We start from the raw sequence: 20,998 nt of genomic DNA, 5'->3' as shown, positions 1-20,998 counted from the left end.
CCTCATAAAGTTGTTGGGAGGAATAAATGAACCAATGTCTACAGAGCCGTTTGTACATAATACATCTTCAACCGAAAGGCCGCTCTTTCTGTCCACTGGGTGAGGGGGTTGCTTCAGTTTACACTAGGTTATCTATATTTTTGTTTAATGGAAAAAAGGGAGGTTTGTGTTTATTATTTTACTCCATAAGAAAAGGCGTGTTTCCATCTCATTTTTAAACTTGACAAGATTTGAATCTTGCATGATTTTTGCTTTCCATGGTTGGCTCAGTGGGGGGACATTTTATAACAAGGCCACTTCTAGGAGTTTTTGAGAACCTCCAGCACCTGGAGCTTCTCCAGCGGACTTCATGCCATACACATGACGCAGTTCAGGGCATTTGTTCTAACACAGAAAGGAGTGCACTGTTCACCAGCAGAAGCAAAAGCAAGTATTATATTAGTGACAAGCAGTCCAGGGGTAGCAGTAAAAATGGTGGATTATAGCGCTGGATTATACAGTGCTTCCAGGAGCAGAGATAATGGCTAAAGAGTGGAGAGAAGAGGGGAAAGAATGCCTAAAATAGGGAGAATCTGCTCCTCAGTAGTTCATAGGTCACCTTCACCCCCCATCCTCTGTGCATCCTCAGAAAGGAGCAATTAGGGTGCCAAACCCCCCTTTGCATATTTAATTCCATTAAGTGGAAATGGTCTTGGGGCGTCCAGTGTACAAATTGAAATTATACAAAGAAAGTTTGGGTTATACAGGGACCCACTGTTTGGGTTATACAGGGACTGACTGTCATCATTTATGGATGTTCACTCTCCCCCCAAGTGTATCATTCTTTTAATGATAGACATGAGAAAGAAACTGGGAAACGTATATAGCAGATATGGGGGAAGTAAGATAATAAATCCTCCCACTAGCTTGTACGAAGCTTGTGTGAAGTTGGAGACTCTGTTTTGTTACCCTCTCCCCCGACCACTTACCCCCTTTTCTAATGTCGGGTCTCGCATGGAGAGTTCCTGAGTGTCTGTACTCAATATCTGTTGAATAAACGAATGAGCTCCCCGTCTCTGGAGTGTCCAAGAACTAGCTGCCTGACCACTTGGCAAAGATGTGATTTAAGGGAATCAAGCCGCAGAGTTTGGCTGGACTCAAACACCGCTGAAACCACTCTAACTTGAAAGCCTATAATTCTAGAATCTGGCAGGCACAGTAGTATGTGAGAAGCTTTTAGGTGGACATGGGCACGCATTTTTAATATTAATAATAATCATATCTTAATTTTTATGTGTACTGAAAAATGTAATCAGAACATCAAACCTTCAGTTTCACAGATATTTTTGGTAAGGAGCAGGCTAAATCATTAAAAAATGAGTTAATTTGTACAAACATGTTAAGTAAATAAAAGTTCTGGTGTATGTGACCTAGCAAATATCACAGCAGTGGTTTTGTAATGACTGAAATGTGAGAACCCCTGGAAGTTGCTACCAGTTCTGAGATCTGCAAGAGGGCCATGAACAGGTGCAGGTTTTCTCAATCTCAGCACTATTACCTTGGGGCTCGGTAATTCTTTGTTGTCTCCTGTGCAGTGTAGATACTTATTAGTATCCTTGACCTCTACCCTCTAGGTATCAGTAGCACCCTCTCCCTCACCCCCAAGTTGTGACAACTGAAAAATGTTCAGACAATACCAAATGTCCCCCGTGGGGGGCAAAATTACCCTTGAGTGAGACCCACTGACCTAGATGAAGGAGCCTTGAGTAGTCAGCTGACATGTAATCAGATGCGGACAAGTTTTTAAATCAGTTTTAACTAAAATGAGTCCTTGCAGAATGACCCCAGGGTATTGACCATCTTTCTAGAGCCTGAAGACATGGAGGGGGTCATAGCAGAGAGCCAGGAAAAGTGAGGATACTGGTTTACTTTGACGTCAGATGTGTTCATGACTTGACATATGCATATATGTTATAGCTTTCACTTAACATATAAGGTACTTAACATATAAGGTATATCCTTTATGAGAACCTAATCTACTTTTTAAAAAGAGTATATTTTAAAACATGCTTATTGCCAGAAGAGAGACTTATTTTATTTTATTTATTTATTTATTTATTTATTTATTTATTTATTTATTTATTTATTTATTTTTGGCTGCGTCGGGTCTTAGTTGTGGCACATGGGATCTTTTGTTGCGGCTCGCAGGCTTCTCTCTAGTTGTGGCGCTCGGGCTCAGTAGTTGCAGCCCGGGCTTAGTTGTCCTGCAGCACGTGGGATCTTAGTTCCCCAACCAGGGCTCAAACCCGCGTCCACTGCATTGGAAGGTGGATTCTTAACCACTGGACTACCAGGGAAGTCCCAAACCTAATCTATTAATTTTCACATTTTTAGAACCCAAATGGCTAAGGATAAGAGATACTAGAATTCTAGCCCCTGAAAACCAGAAAAAAAGTCCTATTGGGGCCATTCAACAGGCACCAGTATTTTTGGTTGTTAAAGCAGTGCCTGAGGAAGGGACGGTCTCTGAAAAGACTACATTGTTGGGGTTTTCCAACCACTGCTTTGCTTCACAGGGACGGAAACCACAAGGGCTCCATGTTTTCTGTGAGGCCGAGTGCTCTGCATCACGCCACGTGATGCTGGAGAGGATATGCAGATTCTGCTACCTTTGAATGACCCTTTCCCTCTCACTGGACCTTTGTCAAAAGAAAAAGTTGTCTCTCTTGAGGCTGGTCCAGTGAGCCAAATTTTAAGTAAACAGAAATGGAAGGTGCTACACAAACAAACTCCCGCCAAAAGGAATATCCAAGGTCTGGATGGCCAGCTGCCACTTTTGAGTTGTTTTCCAGCATAAATCTTCTAGTTAGGCTGCAGAGCTTCAGAGTGGAAAAATCAGACCTGAGAAAACAAAATCAAACTCCCAGACTTCATTTCCTCATCTCACAACAAACCTCTACCCAAGAGGTCAACACAGGTATAGGAATTGGGGGAAATATTAGAAACCACCCAATCTGACATTTTATTTGGGAGAAACTGAGTCTCGGGGGACATGAGGAGTCTTCCTGAAAGTCACACAACCAGCAAGTAGTAGGATGAAGACCCAAGCGAGTCTTCTCTTGACCTAACCCACTGCTCTGCGATCTTTCATTCTAGAAAGTTCTTCAACTATGAAGGAATCCACATTCTTTTCACTGACAGAGTGGCTGAGATCAGCTCTAAATTCATCAACTGCTAATGTGGTGCTCAGTGGATTGTTTGCGTTCAATAGATGATATGGAAATCGTCTGGTCGCCGACGAAAATAATTGCTTTTCTTTTTCAGTGCAAAGACACATGGCCTAAGTCGCTGCTGAAATTTTAGACACACGAGCTCAGGTTTAGGACTTGGCAAGAGAATAGGCCAGATGGGAACTGTTGCTGTACAAATTGAAAGTCCTTTGTTTTAGAATGAACCAAACCTGGCCTCAGTTAATCTACAAGAAAAAAAAAAAAAAAAATAGGGGAGGGGCTATGTGGCAGGGCTCATTTTGATAATTATTTTTTTGGCATGGACTACTGCTTGCATCAAAAAGCATTTGGAGTTTGTCATATTAACAAAATGACATCCCCCAAAGCTAAAAACTGAAAATGTAGCTATTAGGGACTTCTTGGAGTGCTTGTTTAAAGTATGTTATTACAGTGTTGAGTGTCTATATAGGGGTGCTACTTCATCCCAAGTCAACGTTATGGGTTTAAGAACAGATTAATCTAACAACTACATCTATATTCTTACAGTCCCTATTTAAATGGCTAAACTTTTAGGAGTAGCAAACCCAAACTAGTTTAGAAAAAAGAAAAGAATGAAGAGCTGATTTCAGCAAGAGAATCAATACTTATTATTAATACTTTGCTTTTGCAAAGTGCTTCTATATGAAGACCTATAGTTATTATTACAACCTACACAAGGGAGTAAAAAAAAAACGGTGATTTGCATCAATTCATAATGCAAGGTAATTCAGAATAAGAAAATGTCTCCAGAAGTCCTGGTTATTATTTCCCTACTAGAACTGCAGGCCACTTTTGATTTCTTTCATGCATTTTGAAATATTTGCTGTCTGGTTCTTCTCTTCCAGAATGTATTCAAGGTGATTTCTATTAATGTTATCTTGAAAAGGATTTTTATTTAAAATATAGTCTAGTATTTGTGCATTTCCTACATCAGTCGGTCTATCAATATGGAATGATATCTATCAGTACCTATCAATATGGAATGTTTATGCATGTGCACAGCACACATGATTCAGTCCGCTTCCTCTAGGGCAGAGATTCTTGACTGTTTTTAACCCAAATGCTCCCTTATGGAATCTGATGAAGGCTCTGTAGATTCTCACAATATGGACATGTACATGGACTTGAAATTTTGCACAAAAGTGAAACGGTAAATGTTGCTTTGGAATCTGCCCTGATAAGATTTGGAAGTACAGGAGGTGCTAGGACTGGCTCCCTTAGGAAATATAAGACTTGATATATAAGCCCATTTGAGAATACCAAAAGCAATTAACTAGTGACTAAAAAATCAAGATGGAGACCTTCATTAGATTATTAGGTAATTAGCATTCTCAATAGAAGGCAATTCATAGAATAAAAAACGATCTTGCAGGAAGTAACTAGAAAACTAGTCCAACCACGTTGTTTTACACTAGGTTGGTATGGCAATTTGGGGAGCCAAACTCGATTATTCTCAACTCTCATTTGAGAGTTCCTTTTTCTGCTGGAAGCTGCCCCATGAATTTCTGTTGCTTCTGTGGCCATTAGACTTTTATTTAGTCCTTATCAGTATCGTACTTATGTGTGCATGATCTAAGCAAGAGGGAGGCTAATTGTTCTTGTCTATGGAGAATATTAATTGGCATTCATTTTCCAACCCTAACATAGCTAAATAACATAATTACTAATATATTACATTAAGAAATATGTCCATATTCACATATATCTTTAAATGATGGTCATTTGTTGCAGTGCTCTCCAAGTTCCTACATTTTTACAGACCCTCACAACTCCCAGGTCCTCAGTTTCTATACTTACCATGTATTGGTTTATTAATAAAGTGCTTTGCTGTCCACAGACAAAAAATGCCACCAAAATCATCTATTTTCTATGGGGCTTTGGCTATAGGCCAGGACACCACATACACTGTTTGTTGTGGTGACTGGTGCTGTTTTATTGTGGCCTCTCATGAAAGCAAAAGGTTTATCCTGAAATGGTTTGGGATATGCCGAGTATTGTAGGCAGCTAGCTCCTTGCAATTGTAGGAACCCGAAGAACGGATTTCAAAGTGTTTTTTTTAAGGAAGGGGCAATGTACACTTTGAGTCTGGGGGATGGAAGACTGCCTAGAAAAGGTGTGACTGCCGAGGACACAGAGGAGGAAGAAATGGAGACTAAAATCATCCCCTCCAAGGCAGCCGCCAAGTGAGATTTTTCTTTTCTTCCAGAAGTACAAGAAAGCAACAGAATCCTGTTCTGTTTTATTTTAAATGCTTTCCTCATTTGTTTCCTAGATCATGGAAGAAAAGTATGGCTGGATTCACTAAGGATTGGAGCTTGACTCCACTTTCTTAGAACCATTGTCTGCATTATCTGCAACTGACAGTTTCCCCTTAGGGTCCAGGTGTCTAGCAGTTGTGATTTCAGAAAAGTGTTATCTCTATAGTCCAAATACAAATCATATCACATTTCATTTTGAGGCCAGATATGTATACATTCAAACATCTTAGTTTTCTTTTTCTCCTTTTTCTGTTCTGTTTTTGTCTGTTTGTTTTGTTTTTAACCAGGGGCTGCCTTCTATTTAATGGTCTAAAAGTAACTTTCTTTTTACACAGGCTATTTTAAGCAGAGGGGGAGCTGGGAAAAGGAAGGATGGCTATCTGAATTTAAATGGGCATAAAATTAGAGAAAAAAATAGTGTTTAAGGCTAAAATAAATTGTCCTATAAATAAACTTGTCCCACTGACCCCCAAATTGACAAGGGTCACTTTCAGCTTTGATAGGGCCCCTTATCAACCACACTCATTTGGAGGTGGGAGGTGCAGTTCACCTTCCTGAATGTTCTCAAATTTAAGAGCAATTTTCCTGTGAAATTAAGTGATTTATTCATCATTAGTGCTAATTTCTCAGGCATTTTAAAAAAATTTTTATTGGAGTATAGTTGATTTACAATGTTGTGTTAGTTTCAGGTGTACAGCAAAGTGAATCAGTTATACATATACACATACCCAAAAGAATCTTTATTAGATTCTTTTCCCATATAGGTTATTTCAGAATATTGAGTAGAGTTCCCTGTGCTATACAGTAGGTCCTTATTAGTTATCTATTTCATATATAGTAGTGCATATATGTTAATCCCAATCTCCTAACTTATCCCTCCCCCCTTTCGTCAGATAGGCATAAAAGCCTTGTAGATGAGATTTTTATTATTTTTTTATTCATGCTACTCAACATTTGATTGCTTATAATGTATTTTGCCAATGAATTTGGAATTAGGAGGTATTCTTTGAAACAATTTTCCAAAATAATTTTTTTAATTAACTTCAGAATCCCAAACTTACTTTTCTAGGTGATAAATACACGCCTGAAAAGCCAAGTTCATACTGAAAGTGTAGATACAACTTAATGACAGAAATGTTAAAACACCTTTTTCTGTGTGCATGCTTTTGAAACATCTCCTCCAATGTGGAGCAGAATTGCGTGGCAGCCACAAATGAACACTGGCCAGAGAGAGGGTATTATTTATCACAACTGTAAAATGGCTTATTTGAGGTAGTGCTACGTTTACAGTTTACTTTTATCAAGGGGCAGCACCTTGGAACCATCTGTTCTACATTTATACAGTTGTCCCTCAATATCAGCGGGGATTGGTTCCAAGACTGGCCTCAGATCCCGTAATCCGCTTGTGCTCAAATCCCATCGTCAGCCCTCTGTATCCGTGGTTCTGCATCCTCAGATTCAGTCAACTGCTAATCATGCAGTATTGTTATCTATTGAAAAAATCTGCATAGAAGTGGACCCGCACAGTTCAGACCCGTGTTGTTCAAGGGTCAACTGTATCTGTAGACGATGGTGCCAAGTACATTATTCCACAAACTATGAACCTATCTTTGTGAATTACTACATAAAGTGGAGATTTGTGGCACTTATCTAAGTAAATCCACAACACCCTGATATTGAGGAGGGAAAAAGTTTATAGACTGAAATTAGCCAAATTAGTTAATGAACCAATCAAATTAACTCAATCATGGCCCTAAACTCTATTGCCCTTGGCCTCCCTGGGCTGACCTGATCCCACCAGCAGAGGACCAACATTTGCTCCGTATGCTTCCATGCGTCCTCCTAAGTGGCATCAGGCAGAAGGACGTGCTCTGTTGAACTGTAGCCCATGAAGAACTTCTTTTGGGAAATCGGCTTATTCTGAGGGCATTTCAGTTTGAAGCCACTCATCCTGCCACACAGTTCCTCCCAGTGCCTCACGTTCACCTTCTATTCGTGATCAGTGTCAAACCTGAGGCTGTAAGATAGCATGGGGACTTCCCTGGCGGTCCAGTGGTTAAGACTTTGCCTTCCAGTGCAGGGGGTGTGGGTTCGATCCCTGGTCGGGGAGCTAAGATCCCACATGCCTCGCAGCCAAAAAACCAAAATATAAAACAGAAGCAGTATTGTAACAAATTTCAATAAAGACTTTGAAAAAACATGGTCCATGTCAAAAAAAAAAGAAATCTTTAAAAAAAAAAAAAGACAGCGTGAAGAGAATTATTATGAGAGCTAACTTTATTGAGTGCTTAGTTTGTGCTAGGCATTGTTCTGCATGCTTTGCGTCTATTACGTCATTTAATCCTCACAACAACTCAAAGAACTTTGTACTATTTTCATTCCCATCCAAGGTTGCTGGAGCTTAGCTGGGTTATGTTACCTGCCTAGAGTCACCCAATCTGTGTAGAATGGAGGGTCCCACCTAAGTAACTTTTAATAGGATTAAGCTCTTGAGTTAAAACCTAGTCTCTTCAGAAAGCCCCTGGTAAACCTGAGGGCCAAATCAAAGGCAAGCTACAAATTTTCAGGTGAATCCTGTTAAATAATATTATTAATGTCATTCAGACATAACAGAAAAGAAGTGTGCCAGTTACATTGTTGAAAGTGCACGGGGCCTTGGGTTTGTATTCTCTGGTCTTCTTAACATGACTTGGATCCATCTCTTTCCAGAATGAAGTGTCCATGTTGAAAAACGAGGTGGCACAGCTGAAACAGCTGTTGTTAACGCATAAAGACTGCCCCATAACAGCCATGCAGAAAGAATCACAAGGATATCTAAGTAAGTCATTGACTTTTTTGCTTTTTTTAGTGTCCAGTTTTTTGCCACCAATTTCTCATTGGATTTATTGAAAGAACAAAAGTAAAGCATAGACTGCACACCCAGGTGGATATCATGCTAGAATTCTTGAGTGGCTGCCAGACTACTGCACCAGAGGGAACCCTTCTTTTCTGACCCCATTTATCACCATGCCCGCCACCTCCTAATAATTTCTGGCTAGACGTTCCCTGGCATTTCACGTTGTAAAATCCCACCAAATTCCAATTCTGCAGCCAGTAGGAGCCCAATTACTGGTGGGCTAGCAGTCTTTTATGGGCTGGGAAACAGGCTTTGGGTGAATTATATCCAATGCCTCAGGATATGCTACATGGTATTCACCGGGCTGAAAAGCTAGTGACCTTGTCTCAGTTTACCAATATGTAAAGTGGATCTGTTTTTCTAGATCCCAATATCTGCACCTGGAATGTCAATAGGTTCAATGCTAATTGAGTAGGGGATGGCGGAAGAAGCGGGGATTCATGGCTGAAGGTCAATTTCTTTTCAAATAATTTTTTAGATTGAGCAACACAGATTCTCCCACCACATGTGAGTATTTTTCCACATTTGATATATGGATGGCTCTTTGAAAAGACAAGATGGGGACTTCACATGCCACGACTCAAACACATCAACTCATGTTGCTGATCTAGAAAGCATGGCTTTGCTTGTAGCTATAAACTGGGAAGGCATAGCTTTGTGACTTTAAAATAAAGTTTTGAAATTAACCTCCAGGAGAAAATGTGTGAAACGCTCCTATTTCTAGCAAGCATCTAGCAATATTTTTTGAGTAGTCTCCAAGTCCACCCAGGAAAGAGCTATATTGGTGTGTGTGTGTGTGTGTGCTTTTTCCTAGGTCCAGAGAGTAGCCCTCCTGCAAGCCCCGTCCCCACGTGCTCTCAGCAGCAGGTCATCCAGCATAACACCATCACCACTTCCTCGGCCGTCAGCGAGGTGGTAGGAAGCTCCACCCTCAGTCAGCTCACCACTCACAGAACAGACCTGAATCCGATTCTCTAAAATCCGAGGGTCAGACCTTGCCTCCAAGGAGAGCTGTCGCATATCCTGCGTCCTTTGTTTTAAGGGCATTTTTAGAATTAACTCAGACCTGGAAGACTCCTCAGCCCTTCAAAGACTGGCTTTCATTTTTATAGTTATTATGGAAATGTTGTCTTTTATACTTAGTTATATAAGCAAAAAAGGGAGTTATGCAATTAATAATCTATCAGCTTGGGAAATGCTTTGGTGCTTTTCTCCAATTTTCTGGTACCAGTTACTTGTTTATAAACTGAACTCTTTCTGTATATAGTCATGGTTTCATTCTTATCAGTCCAACCCTTTGCCTGAAACGTTGAATCTTGTTAAACCACAGCTTTTAGCCAAAATGAGGCGTACCTAGATGTCCAGTATACAGACTGCAAGGCAACTGGGGGAGAAGTCTGATGATGTCGTAGCTTATGTTGAGTTGGCGCTATGATGTCACCAGAATCCCAGATAAATGGAGAGCCTTTTCCACAACCCTGTTTCTCTTACTATAAAAAAAGTATAAGCTCCATTGATGTCCAAATAAAATCAGCAAGCATCTCACCACCTCTCCTTCTACTCTTGGTCCACTTCCTTGAATGCCCAATTTTCCTTTCCATTTCCACTTTTATCTGGGCTCCCTATTGACTCTTTATTTTTACTTCCTTCTGTTTTATTTTTTCCCCTTTAACGTTGCATGTAAAGAAGAAAATAATGTTTAAAGGAAAAAAAAAAAAGCTAATGTGGACCTAGCCATGGCTTCCCTTGCCCCTGACCCATTCAACTCTTGCTTTTTACAAAATAGTAACTGGGAGATGTTTAATGTGCCTGGTTTAATGTTTTTAATGATCAGAGCAAATAAAAGGTGGCTTAGCTGTAGGTGAAGCACTGTTGAATGCCAGCTGTGGAGACACTAGGGAAGGGAGCTTTATAAGCCTCAATTGTGAAAGTCCAAATTATGATGCAGGGCTAGAATATCATACCCTCGAATTACAACTGGTTTTATATGGCCTGTCTATAACGTTGAAAATCCATGTACTATATAATAATTCAGAAGGGCTCTATTCACTACACAGATTACATTGTTCAATCATTAGCTGCTAATAGCCTAAGATATATTATTATTTTTTTCTTAAGCAATGGAACCGTCTTTGCTGTTCTGGTGGGTGAAAGTAGACAAACTACTGGAGCAATAGAGAGAGAAAGAAAACCTAATGTTTCCACAGAGGTGCTTTCAGCCCTCCCACAGCATTTAAAGCACTCTGGCTGCTCAAAGTATCCCCTGGATATGGCTACTCCACTCTTCTGAATAATTCTGATTTATACTTTCAGCAACTTTCCTGGACTTGCCCATTATAGAAAGCAGACAGTCCGAACCACAGTTGTGCCTCCTTGAAACAAGCCATTCTACTGTGCTAAGGTTTTAATATCACATCTCACAAATAACTGGGGCTAATGTTCTTCTCTAGTGGTCTAGGCAGGTGCTGGTGTTTCATCTCCATTTGAAAGCTTGACCTCCAAACATGAGTGTGTGTGTGTGTGTGTGTGTGTGTGTGTGTGTGTGTGTGTGTGTGTGAGAGAGAGAGAGAGAGAGAGAGAGATAATGGGATATAAAAAAATAGTATTTTACAAAAGGTGTAGCTTTTATAAGAGTTCGGAAAAGGGAAGGATGTGTTTTTTTTTCTCTCAGTATAGTGTAAGAATCTATTTTGGAGAAAAAAAGAAAATATAAGGGTCATGAAGCATGGTTTTTATAACTAGTTTCAGTTTTATCTAATAACTTACTTTTTAAATCAGTATTTATCAACAATCTTTTCATGTATGCAGTGCTTTCAAAAAGAAAGTTTTGAGTTTCCAGGGAAACTCATAACTTGGATATATGATCTAAAAAATCAAAACAAAAGCAAAAGCAAAAAAAAAAAAAAACAAAAAGGGAAAAAAGAAAAAAATGCAAACAAGAAAAGGATTTTCTATTATATTTTAGACAAACATATCATTTTTAAGTATTTTAAATACTGAATTCAGTTGTTTTGTTTTGTTTTGAATCCCAGCTGTCATAGCTGAATGGTTTAACCTAACTGGCTTCCTAAGAAGTTTAAGATTTAGCTAAAAAAGCAGTTAACATTCTTGTCTCTATTTTGAAATCAAAAATAATTTTTTCTAAACTCCTTCCTAGGACCATTTATGTGTCCCCCTAAAAAGGAGAAAGAGCTCATTGAAATATTTGTTTGGGTTTTTAAATTTTTAAATTTTTTTTTTATTTTTGTTTTGCTTTAAGTGAAAAATATTTTCTTTCTTTACTGCATGCATAGCACTTAATGAAATGGATTTTAAAAAAATCCACTGGTGATATCAGAATGTCCAAGGAGTGGGCTGTCACTAAAATTATGGTTTACTTTACTTCTGTTCCACCTCTTAATTGAAATATTTAGTTGTTAAACCGAAAGCCTCTGCAGTTAAGAACTTGCCTGAGTTTTCTTAATTCAGCAGCTTGACGGTTTGACTGACGTGCATTATGTATAGCTCAATTATGTCTGTTTTTTTATGCTAAGAAGGCAAACCACCACACACAGGTGAGCAAACGGGCCTCAACGTATAATTAGAATAAACTATCTTCTTATTATACTCAGGGCCTTTAGGTATGTTCATTAGCAGTGTGGAAATACAGTAAATGGAGGATGCCAGCACGTTGTCAGAGCTTCTTGAAATCCTGAACAGAAAGGCTCATTGGTCAAATCCAACACTCAACTTATCAATATTAAGTATTTCACTTGAAGGCCTAGCTTTCACCAGACCGTAGAATAATCGGTCTGCCTGAAAAATCTCTCCTTCTTGTCCCACACTTGTTGCCAATCTGGGGAAACATTCTGCCCCGTTCTCCTCTCCCACCCAGCTACTGGGTCATCCATCCATATGGTCACAGATCAGTTGCAATGACCTTCAGAGCACCCATCCTGAGGAGGGAGGGAGGGCCCGCAGCGCAGCACTGCCTCTCCTCGTTCACAGGTGGGTTTTTATCAGCAGGATCTGCTTCTGAAGTCACTGCCAACCTGCCTGGAAACTTCCACAGCGCCTCCCCTGCCTCCTGTGACAGGAATTAGCAGCCAAGATAGGGACACCTGATAGCGTTTCTACCAGGTCAGTCCTTACCTACACTGAGGCAGTCCCATCTTAATTGTTTCTCCTTAAGACATTTCTCAACATATGCCAGGACAGGTAGAGTGAAAATCCTCCCTGTACATGAATGGACTCGTTTTAACGCCTGGCGTGAGGTCGGATGTTTTCCCTTTACCCTTCCCCTCAGCCCTCTCCTATCTCCACATCAGTGTTTGCCGGTCACAGTCGTAACACGGCCCATGGGGACGAGCAATTTGTGTACTGTCACTGCATGCCTTATCATTAGGGTGACTTACTTGGAGCAGTTGCTCTTTGGAGACTGTCAGTCCCATGAAATCAAGTGCAGTGCATGTTCCGAATAGAGGGGCATCCGTGGTGAATGTGCAGGTGGCTGTGGTCTGTGAGTTCAGAAAATTGTCGTGTGTTAGTTGAGCTTGTCATTAAAATCAACCAGCTGCCATAAAAGACCAGCCTTTGGCTGGGGGGTTTTAAGCATCTGTAACTGCTATAAACCTAGCCATCCAGTTAGGATAGAATGTGCTTCTTTCTGGTTAATAAAAAACCATCTAAGAAAATATATATGTATGTATGTGTGTATACAGTGGAATTCAAGGACCAAAGCAAAATTTGAACAGGAATCTATTAATTTAGAATTTTATAAGATATTTATTAATAAATGTTATTTTTAAACATTCCATTTGAACAATATTCTTCTGTAGGATCTACTTGTTTTTAAAGGATTAGTTCATAATAAACTACCCTAGTTGTGTGTATCTTCATTTTACAGGGTTTCAAATGGCTATTCTCCATCATTTGGTGGAAATGTTTGTTTAGACCTCTGTGCATAGAAATTCCAAGGATTTGTATTGCTCTGTGAGTTATTTTTTAATCTATGTTCGGAACAGTTTTAAATCATCTATTTCTTTTTTCATTTTGAAAGTAAGCTCTTTCCTTTCGGGAGCAGAGTTCAGCTAAAGGGAATCGGTAACTATAACTGGAACAGCTCTCTTGTAAAAGTGTAAAAACAGCTTCATCTCTGCTGCTCCCCGCCGCACCCCAGCTTCCCAGAATGCCTTGCACTATTCAGCTTCCTTAGTGCTCTTCTCGCCCCTTCCCAAACCGTGCGCAGTAGCTTTAAGCCATTCAAGTTCCATTATGCAGTATATCTGAGAAGGGAAAGGAAATAACCCGTTTAAATTGGAATAAAATCGTGCCTATGCGAACAGTAGCAATTTAGAATCTCTCTTTGCTTTTAAAATAATTTATATTTTAAAATTGCACTTTAGCATTTGTAATCCCCGTCAGTTTCTCTTGTTCTCTTTCAGACCTCCTCCCTGTCCTGAAACTTGCCTTCACCCTCCCCTTCCCAGGTCCCCCACGCTTCCTCTTAGGCTCTGAGCTGCATCATTTAAAATACTTTACGGAATATTTGCACCAGGTACATTTGCGTGCATTCACCAGTAGCATAGCCAAGACGCGTTGCTCACATCAACCTAGATGAAGCCTGCTATGAGAATGCCAAGGAGAAGAGCCAGTTTATACTCTTTCTCCCTTTATTCATAGCATGTTTTTAACAAATGTTATGCAACAGATGTGAGGGAGCAGCTATGCTACACTCAACAGTTTTCTCTCTTATCCTCCAACCAAAGTGTGCTGAATGAGCCAGGCGACTTACTCTTTTGTGCATCACCATGCACATCAGACTGTCGTCCTCGCCATCGTCTCTCTGGGCTGCTGAAAAAAAACGGTGACCCTAACTATTTCATTCCTAGGTCTCAAAAATACAATGTTGCCTTGTACCATAATTAGGGACAGCACCTCTATTTTACAATTATAATCTAAGAAAGGACAAGAAGACACTGAAGCAATAAACTTACAAGTAAAATCCAATACCAAAACAAAGAAAAAAAAAAAAAAACAACCCAGCTCATCATGTTGTGAAAATGAAAAAGTGTATGTCCGTTCAAAATATTTTACTATTTCTTGTGGAGTTTTTCAGTGATGTAATGCTTATAGCCAAATTGCTTGAAGAGTGTTTATATATTTTTTTCCTTATAAATTGTCTATTTTTTAAAAAAAGCTATTTAACCACAAGTTGAAGAGGGGGGGTAAGGCCAAATTGCCAGCATTTCTTAAGAGATTAATATTCTTAAGTGGCACTCTGATACCTTTCCAAGCTTATCATCAGAGGGAGATCAATAATTGTCAGCTGTTATATTTAGACCAACTTACAATATCTAGCTCATTAGAAGCCAGGATTTAGAAAGCTCTTCTTAAGCCATTGAAGATTTTCTTGCATTGTGTTTCATTTTATAGAACTTTATAGGATTTTTTTTTTTAACAGAATCATTTTAGCCTCAGGACTGAGAATGTGGAACCTGAATAAATTAGCTTTAAATACATCATTAAAATCTTATGCACAATAAGCTCATTAGAGTCTAGTTTGCTCCTTTAGAATACCAAGGCTATAGACGCTACAGGACATGATGAAAGGTATCAGCCATGCTGAAGTGGAGGGGGTTTCAGAGAAAGGACCCTTCCCCACCAGCCAGCCAGTAGAACAGAAGAACTGCTCGCCCTCTTTCCTTCTATGTTCTGCTAAATCACACCTGCCTCATAGAGAGAGGAGTTCTGCCTTTGAGGTTTGTCTTGGAGAAAAGATAAGCTTGAAATATTCTCCCTGGAGAGGACATGGGATTTGGGATCTTCCGAAAAGGCCCAGAAAAAATAGCTCAGTTCAAATACAGTGTTCTAGGACAATTGGAATATAAATATTGTCCAAAAAATAGAACTAAGAGAAAAAAGGTTAACACTGTGCAAAGTAAGTGTTAACTAAGGAAGTCCTCATAAAAGGTGCTGTCACTTTAAGTCCTGGACTCCGTGGGGCGGGGGGGTTGTTTGTAATTGTAAACAGCAAAGCATTTGTGTTTGTTTGTCTGTTTGTAAAGCAACCACCTTCCTTATTGGAAGGAGAAAAAAACTGGGGGTACATACATGTAAATACTTGCAACAGCATTTAATATGTTTAATTTTATGTTAAGCTTTTTGTTGCATCGTGAACACATTTATTGTTACCAACGGACAATGAGTTCATTAAGACTGTTCAACTAGGTCAGATTTTTACATCTCTTTCTAGCAAGAAGAGACAAGATTTTGTGCATTTGTACAAATGTTAATAATATCACTGCAATTCCAATATAATAAAGCACTCAAATGCAAATAATATACGTACCCTCTGTATGATGAAATTTGGGTTGGGGGTAATGACATCTATTCTGCACAAGATCTTATTCATGCCTCATAAACCAAGGCTTAGGCCTTCAGGGTCACCATCATCTAGGGACAAAAGCAGGTGAGATTTTCTCCTTCCCAGACCATCACTACTCTCCCACTGCCTCTTCTATCCAACTTCCCAACTAAGGCCACGAGTCTAACGCATTCACAATGGGTTGGCCACATGACTTTGGGATCAGCAGATTTTAACAGTCAAGAAATACAGCCAGTGTAAATTCATGTTTAAGTTGTGTCTGTGAACCAAGAATCACATGCTGGCTAGTCTGACAGTCAAATCCTGGTGTTCTTTGTTTGACCTCCAGAGAAGTCCTAAGGACAGGCTTAGCCCAGTATGCATGCACTCTTATAAACATTAGCCCCCGCCTTCCTCTTCTTCCTGCCTTCCTTCCTCTTCCTTATTCTTTTATTATTTTTCTAGTCATGCTCCTCTTTTTCTTACACTCAGTCTGATCCATCAGCATGGCCAGAATCCAGCCATCCTTTATCACCAATTTTACTGTTGCAGTTCTGTCCCAGCTACCAGCATCTCTTATCTGGATTAGTGCAGTGCTCTTCTAACTGGCAGCCACAGGGAGCATTTGAAAATGGAAGTCAGACTGTATTCCTCTACTACTTAAAACCCTGCAAGGACTTCTCCACTCATTCAGAGCAAAAGCCAAATACCTTACTGTCAAGTTCTATAAAGATCCCACCTGACCTCACCCTGTTCATTCTGAGTTCATCTCTTACCATTTTCCTTCCCTGCTCACACCTCTCCAGCTCCATTAATATCTTCGAGGTTCCTCAAACATCCTCTCACTATCCACCAGAGAGCCTTTTCACACACTGTTCATTCCCTCTATCCAAAATATTCTTCCCCCAGATGTCAGCCTAGCTCCCTTTCTCATCTGTCTCCCTCTCAGTAAAGCCTTTCTATCCTACAAAAAATTATATCACTCTCACTCTTCCTTCTCATCTGCCTTGCCCAGACTATACTTTCTATATAATTTACCTCCATCTAACATTTATATTTAGTTATTTTTTTTTATTGTCAGTCTCCCCCAAGTAGAATGTAAGCTCCACAAGAGAAAGGGCATTTTCAATTTTCTTCACCCTTGCAACCCAAGATCTAGAACAGTGGATACACAATGGGCACACAGTAAACATCTGCAAGATGGGGATCTGTTATTTCCTTTCTGCCTTCTCCTTTATTATCAGAATGCTCCAACCCATCCACCTGGTTCTGTGGCCACAGCAGTCCGATTTTAAAACCAAGTACCAGGGCATGTCATCTGACACCTAGCCTGACCTTGGGACAGGATATTTGAAATTGGGACAGAAACAACAGTTTGGGGTATGGGGCGATGATTGCTGTTCTAATGGCAATCCCATCTGTTACATTTGCATTAGGACCACTCAGTACACTCATGGTTCCCAAGAGAGGCTTTGTAATACCCATTCCACACTCATTTGCAATTTTAAAGCCATTACTATTGGTTAAAAAAATTGTTATGATCCCACATTTATAGTTTGAGGATAGACGACTCTAATCTCTACCCTTCCTTTCATCCCTGTGTGTCCCTGGGGCTTCATAATATCCTTTTATCTCACACTTGCTATTGTGGTTGATTATTGGTTGGTTACTGGATCACATTTTAATTTTGCATTCCATATTTTCTTATCCAAGAAAAATAGTTTTTTAGCAAGACAACCTGCCTTGTGGTTTGGGACCTAAGTATCTTCATTATGAGATCATAAAATTCTGGAGCACAATGGGCCCCCTTTTTAAAGTAATTGAAAGCAAGACATTTTGTGAGACCTGTTCCCATGGCAGTAACATCAACTTTAGCAGAACAAGCATGAAAATTTCAGCTGCAAAAGAGAAAAAAATACTGATTTTAAAAATATAAAGACAGTTAGAGTCTGGGTTTAGATTTGCCCACTTCAGAAGCTACTTCCTTTTAGCAACTGTAGATGATTTTTCAAAATGGCTGAAAGGATGGATAAATGATAACATCTGAAAAATAGTCTTTTAGCTGGTAAACCTAGCAAAACTATTACTGTTATCATTGTTATTGTTGTTATTGAAAATGGTTATATTTACACCTGAGACTAACACAATATTGTAAATCAACTATACCCCAATAAAATTTTTTAAAAAAGAAAATGGTGATATTTAAACCTGAAAATCAAGTCATAAAACTTTTAGTAACCACTAAGTTTCATCTTATATGTTGTCAGATACTGTGTCTCTGCTCACATCATATTTCCTTATACCAACTGGAGGCTGAACTGCAGCAATTATCAGTAATCTTCCATCAATTTCTTGAAACCAGTATTACTACAACATAGATGCAATGGGCTATAAAAAGTTCTCCCATAAGTCACTTGCACTTTCTCAGAAGGAGATCTGCCTACATGTTCCCTTAAATGAATAAAAAAAGGAAGATCCTACATTCACAATACATTCTAATTCCTCAATACTCTTACAGCAAGAAAATTGTTCTGAGTAAACATGATTGCTTGTATTGCATTTACACAGGATAAGTCCTTGATCTACTAATATTATATTCAAGTTACCTTAAATGGAGCGCTCTCTATTTAAATTAGCTCACTGACTTTGACCTTCATCAGCTCATCCCTTAGTCAGATGGGAAAGAAAAAAAAGAAAAGAAAGAAAAACCCTGTCAAGTATGCTTGAGTGAAGGTGAATTTCTTAGGATGTATAAGGTAGGTCATGGAGCCCAACTAGGTATGGTGGCAACTATGACAATGACTCTGGAAAGTCATTAAATAGCTAATCTCTCCGGTTTGTCTTGGCCTCTGATGCCAGATGTTTTCTCATCCTGCTCCATGTCTGCTTCTCTTTCTCTCTTTCTCTCTCTCTCTCTCTCTCTCTCTTTCTCTCTCTGCAAACTGGTTTGTATACTCAATTGCTTCTCTGTGGGCCCATCATTTCTGCTCCAAAATAACAGCCTCAGCCTCCAGCATATCTATGGTCTTTTAGTTCTAACACCCAACACCAACTCAGTTTCTGTCTTTCTGTTACAATTTCTCAGGAGAAAGAATCCGATTGACCATCTGGGGTCAGGTTTTTATCCCTGGTACAATCAACTGTGTCTAGGGAAGCAGGGTTACATGGAATTATAGCTCCTACTTCTGGGGGCAGAGCAGGATTTCCAAAAAGGGAGTGAGGAGAAAATGACTGCTAAGAGAAATAGTTGTTATTTCTAAAACCACTTCATAGAAACACTTAAAACATACCAAGAGAAAAAAGTGCAGTGAGGAGACAGCATAAAGCTGGGCATAGAGCAGATGTTAACAAACGTTTGTTGAATGAATGAATGGCTAATAAATTCTTATGTTACTGGAAGCTTGGAACTGAAACAAATTGAATATTCATTAAACATTAAAAACTAATTTTACAAAGCAAAGAAATTTTCTGGATATTACGGCTCAGTTTGTAAGGCCATAATATCCAAAATATAAAAATTAACCATCAACAAGAGTGAGAAAGATTTTGCTTGTCATGTTTAATAACTTCCTACTCTCTTGCTTTAAACTGACTGATTACACTTACAGTTTCCAAGAAAGATCATTGCTATATTTTTCTCATATTCTCCATAAGTGATTCCAGTGTGTTTGTGTTTGTAAAGATGTTGGCATAATGTCTCCAGGATGAGGTTAGGAAACTCTTGTCCCAAAACTCCCTCCAGGTACTATAGTAACTTTCTAAAGAAGGCTTTGTGACAAGGAAATAGGGCAGCTCTTAGCAACAAGCCTCCAAGAAAGCAATGAGAACTGCTACCAAGAAGGCTAGAAGGCTATACATATGTATATGTATAACTGATTCACTTTGTTATAAAGCAGAGACTAACACACCATTGTAAAGCAGTTATACTCCAATAAAGATGTTAAAAAAAAAAAAGGCTAGAATAAATGAACATAACAGCCTAGACAGAGTAAGAATGAATAGTTCTTCATTTTCATTCTAAATTGTCTACTGATTTCCTACATGACCTTAAACCAACACAGCTGTCTTCTCCTTACTTGTATCCTTTGTCAGTATAAATACACAGAGTGAAGTGGGAATTATTTCTGTGGTGGCTACATAAGGAACTCTGCCCAGTACTGCTACCATACCCTTTTCTGGAAACTTCTCTTCCCCTTACTCCGTCCACCTGCCTCTGGCAGGAGATGGATGGCCCAGCCCTCTGGCCATAGCTTCTCAGTCTAATACTCTGCCCCTGGCTCCCAATGAACAATGAGCCCCAGTAACTGGATATAGGGACAGGGACCTAGAGAGTCAGCCTCTCTCTGGTAGCTGAATCTAAAAGATGTAAACTTGGGAGCTACCAGGAGCTAAGTTCCTGCCCGGTAAGGGAACTAGTCTGTAGCAAGAGAGAGAAATAAAGCCAGAACAGCAGAAGCAGAAGCAAGAGGCAGAAAGAGAACTCTGGTGATGGTCATTTCCTGTTGACGTAGTCCTTAACGGCTCACTGTAACCATGTCCCTCCCCATCGCATGGTTTTACCATAAAATAGCCCAAGGTCCTTTGGATAAATCTCTCCTTTCACTTAAGCTAGGTGAGTTTCTTGGAGGCAAGAGAGGTCTAGTAACTGCTCTCTCCCCAACGCTGCCATGGGAAACCACTTGAAGGGCTTCTCCAGCCCTTTAAGACTCTGCCGCACCAACACAGGAAAGGAAATGCAACATTCCCAGCCGTCGCAAGCAGACGCAGCTTATTCTCACTCCACACACCAGGGCGTTGCCACACTTGAACATGTGTTTGAAGTGGCTCCCTACACCTACAAGCCGCAGGTACCGAAGGATATCCACACCATCTATTTCACAGATAACATGTCAGGTTTAAGTTCTTCTTCTTAAGGAATGTTTGCAAAACTAGCATTATACTTGCCGAGGATGGAATTGTTTTCAATATTTTGTTGAATGGATAAAGAACGCTAATGTCCTTCATTCTCTATGGGTCCTTATAGACACAGTAATATAAACATGTAAGTAATACTTTTCACTACAAGTAACAGACAACTCAACTTCCAGTGGCTTAAACAAATAGGGATTTATTTTTCTGACATAATAGGAAATCTGAAGATAGGGCTCTTGGCATTAATCTGGAAACTGAATGAGGTCAGCACCAGCAGCTCTGCAGTACTCCTGGCCTCTCTCTGATACCTCTCTCACTTCTTAGTCACAAGATGGCTGCT

At 39.6% G+C, this 20,998-nt stretch overlaps 2 protein-coding genes across 25 annotated transcripts in view; one reads left to right on the top strand and one right to left on the bottom strand.

Annotated features, from left to right (window-relative positions):
* The window catches only part of CREB5 (cAMP responsive element binding protein 5), a 404,519-nt gene extending 393,413 nt beyond the window's left edge, over positions 1-11,106 (top strand). For 6 of the 8 annotated variants that reach the window (XM_059933702.1, XM_059933698.1, XM_059933699.1 and 3 more), the window contains 2 exons: positions 8,216-8,324; positions 9,217-11,106. In XM_059933702.1, the coding sequence (XP_059789685.1) occupies positions 8,216-8,324; positions 9,217-9,380 (273 nt within the window). In that variant the 3' untranslated portion in view covers positions 9,381-11,106. Of the gene's footprint in view, positions 1-8,215; positions 8,325-8,880; positions 9,089-9,216 lie in introns of those variants that run through there. The other 2 variants (XM_059933704.1, XM_059933705.1) reach the window with 2 other exon arrangements.
* The window catches only part of TRIL (TLR4 interactor with leucine rich repeats), a 136,587-nt gene that overhangs the window by 17,747 nt on the left and 97,842 nt on the right, over positions 1-20,998 (bottom strand). For 11 of the 17 annotated variants that reach the window (XM_059933683.1, XM_059933690.1, XM_059933679.1 and 8 more), the window contains 2 exons: positions 15,733-15,836; positions 12,797-12,898 (listed from right to left, as the gene is read on the bottom strand). The gene's annotated coding sequence lies outside the window, so the exon portion shown is untranslated. Of the gene's footprint in view, positions 1-12,796; positions 12,899-13,201; positions 13,667-14,175; positions 14,235-15,732; positions 15,837-20,998 lie in introns of those variants that run through there. The other 6 variants (XM_059933681.1, XM_059933682.1, XM_059933684.1 and 3 more) reach the window with 6 other exon arrangements.

Source organism: Balaenoptera ricei, chromosome 9 (assembly GCF_028023285.1).
Source record: "Balaenoptera ricei isolate mBalRic1 chromosome 9, mBalRic1.hap2, whole genome shotgun sequence".
Taxonomy (NCBI): domain Eukaryota; kingdom Metazoa; phylum Chordata; class Mammalia; order Artiodactyla; family Balaenopteridae; genus Balaenoptera; species Balaenoptera ricei.
Note: the sequence above shows the minus strand (reverse complement) of the source record. Positions and strands in the feature narration are given on the sequence as shown.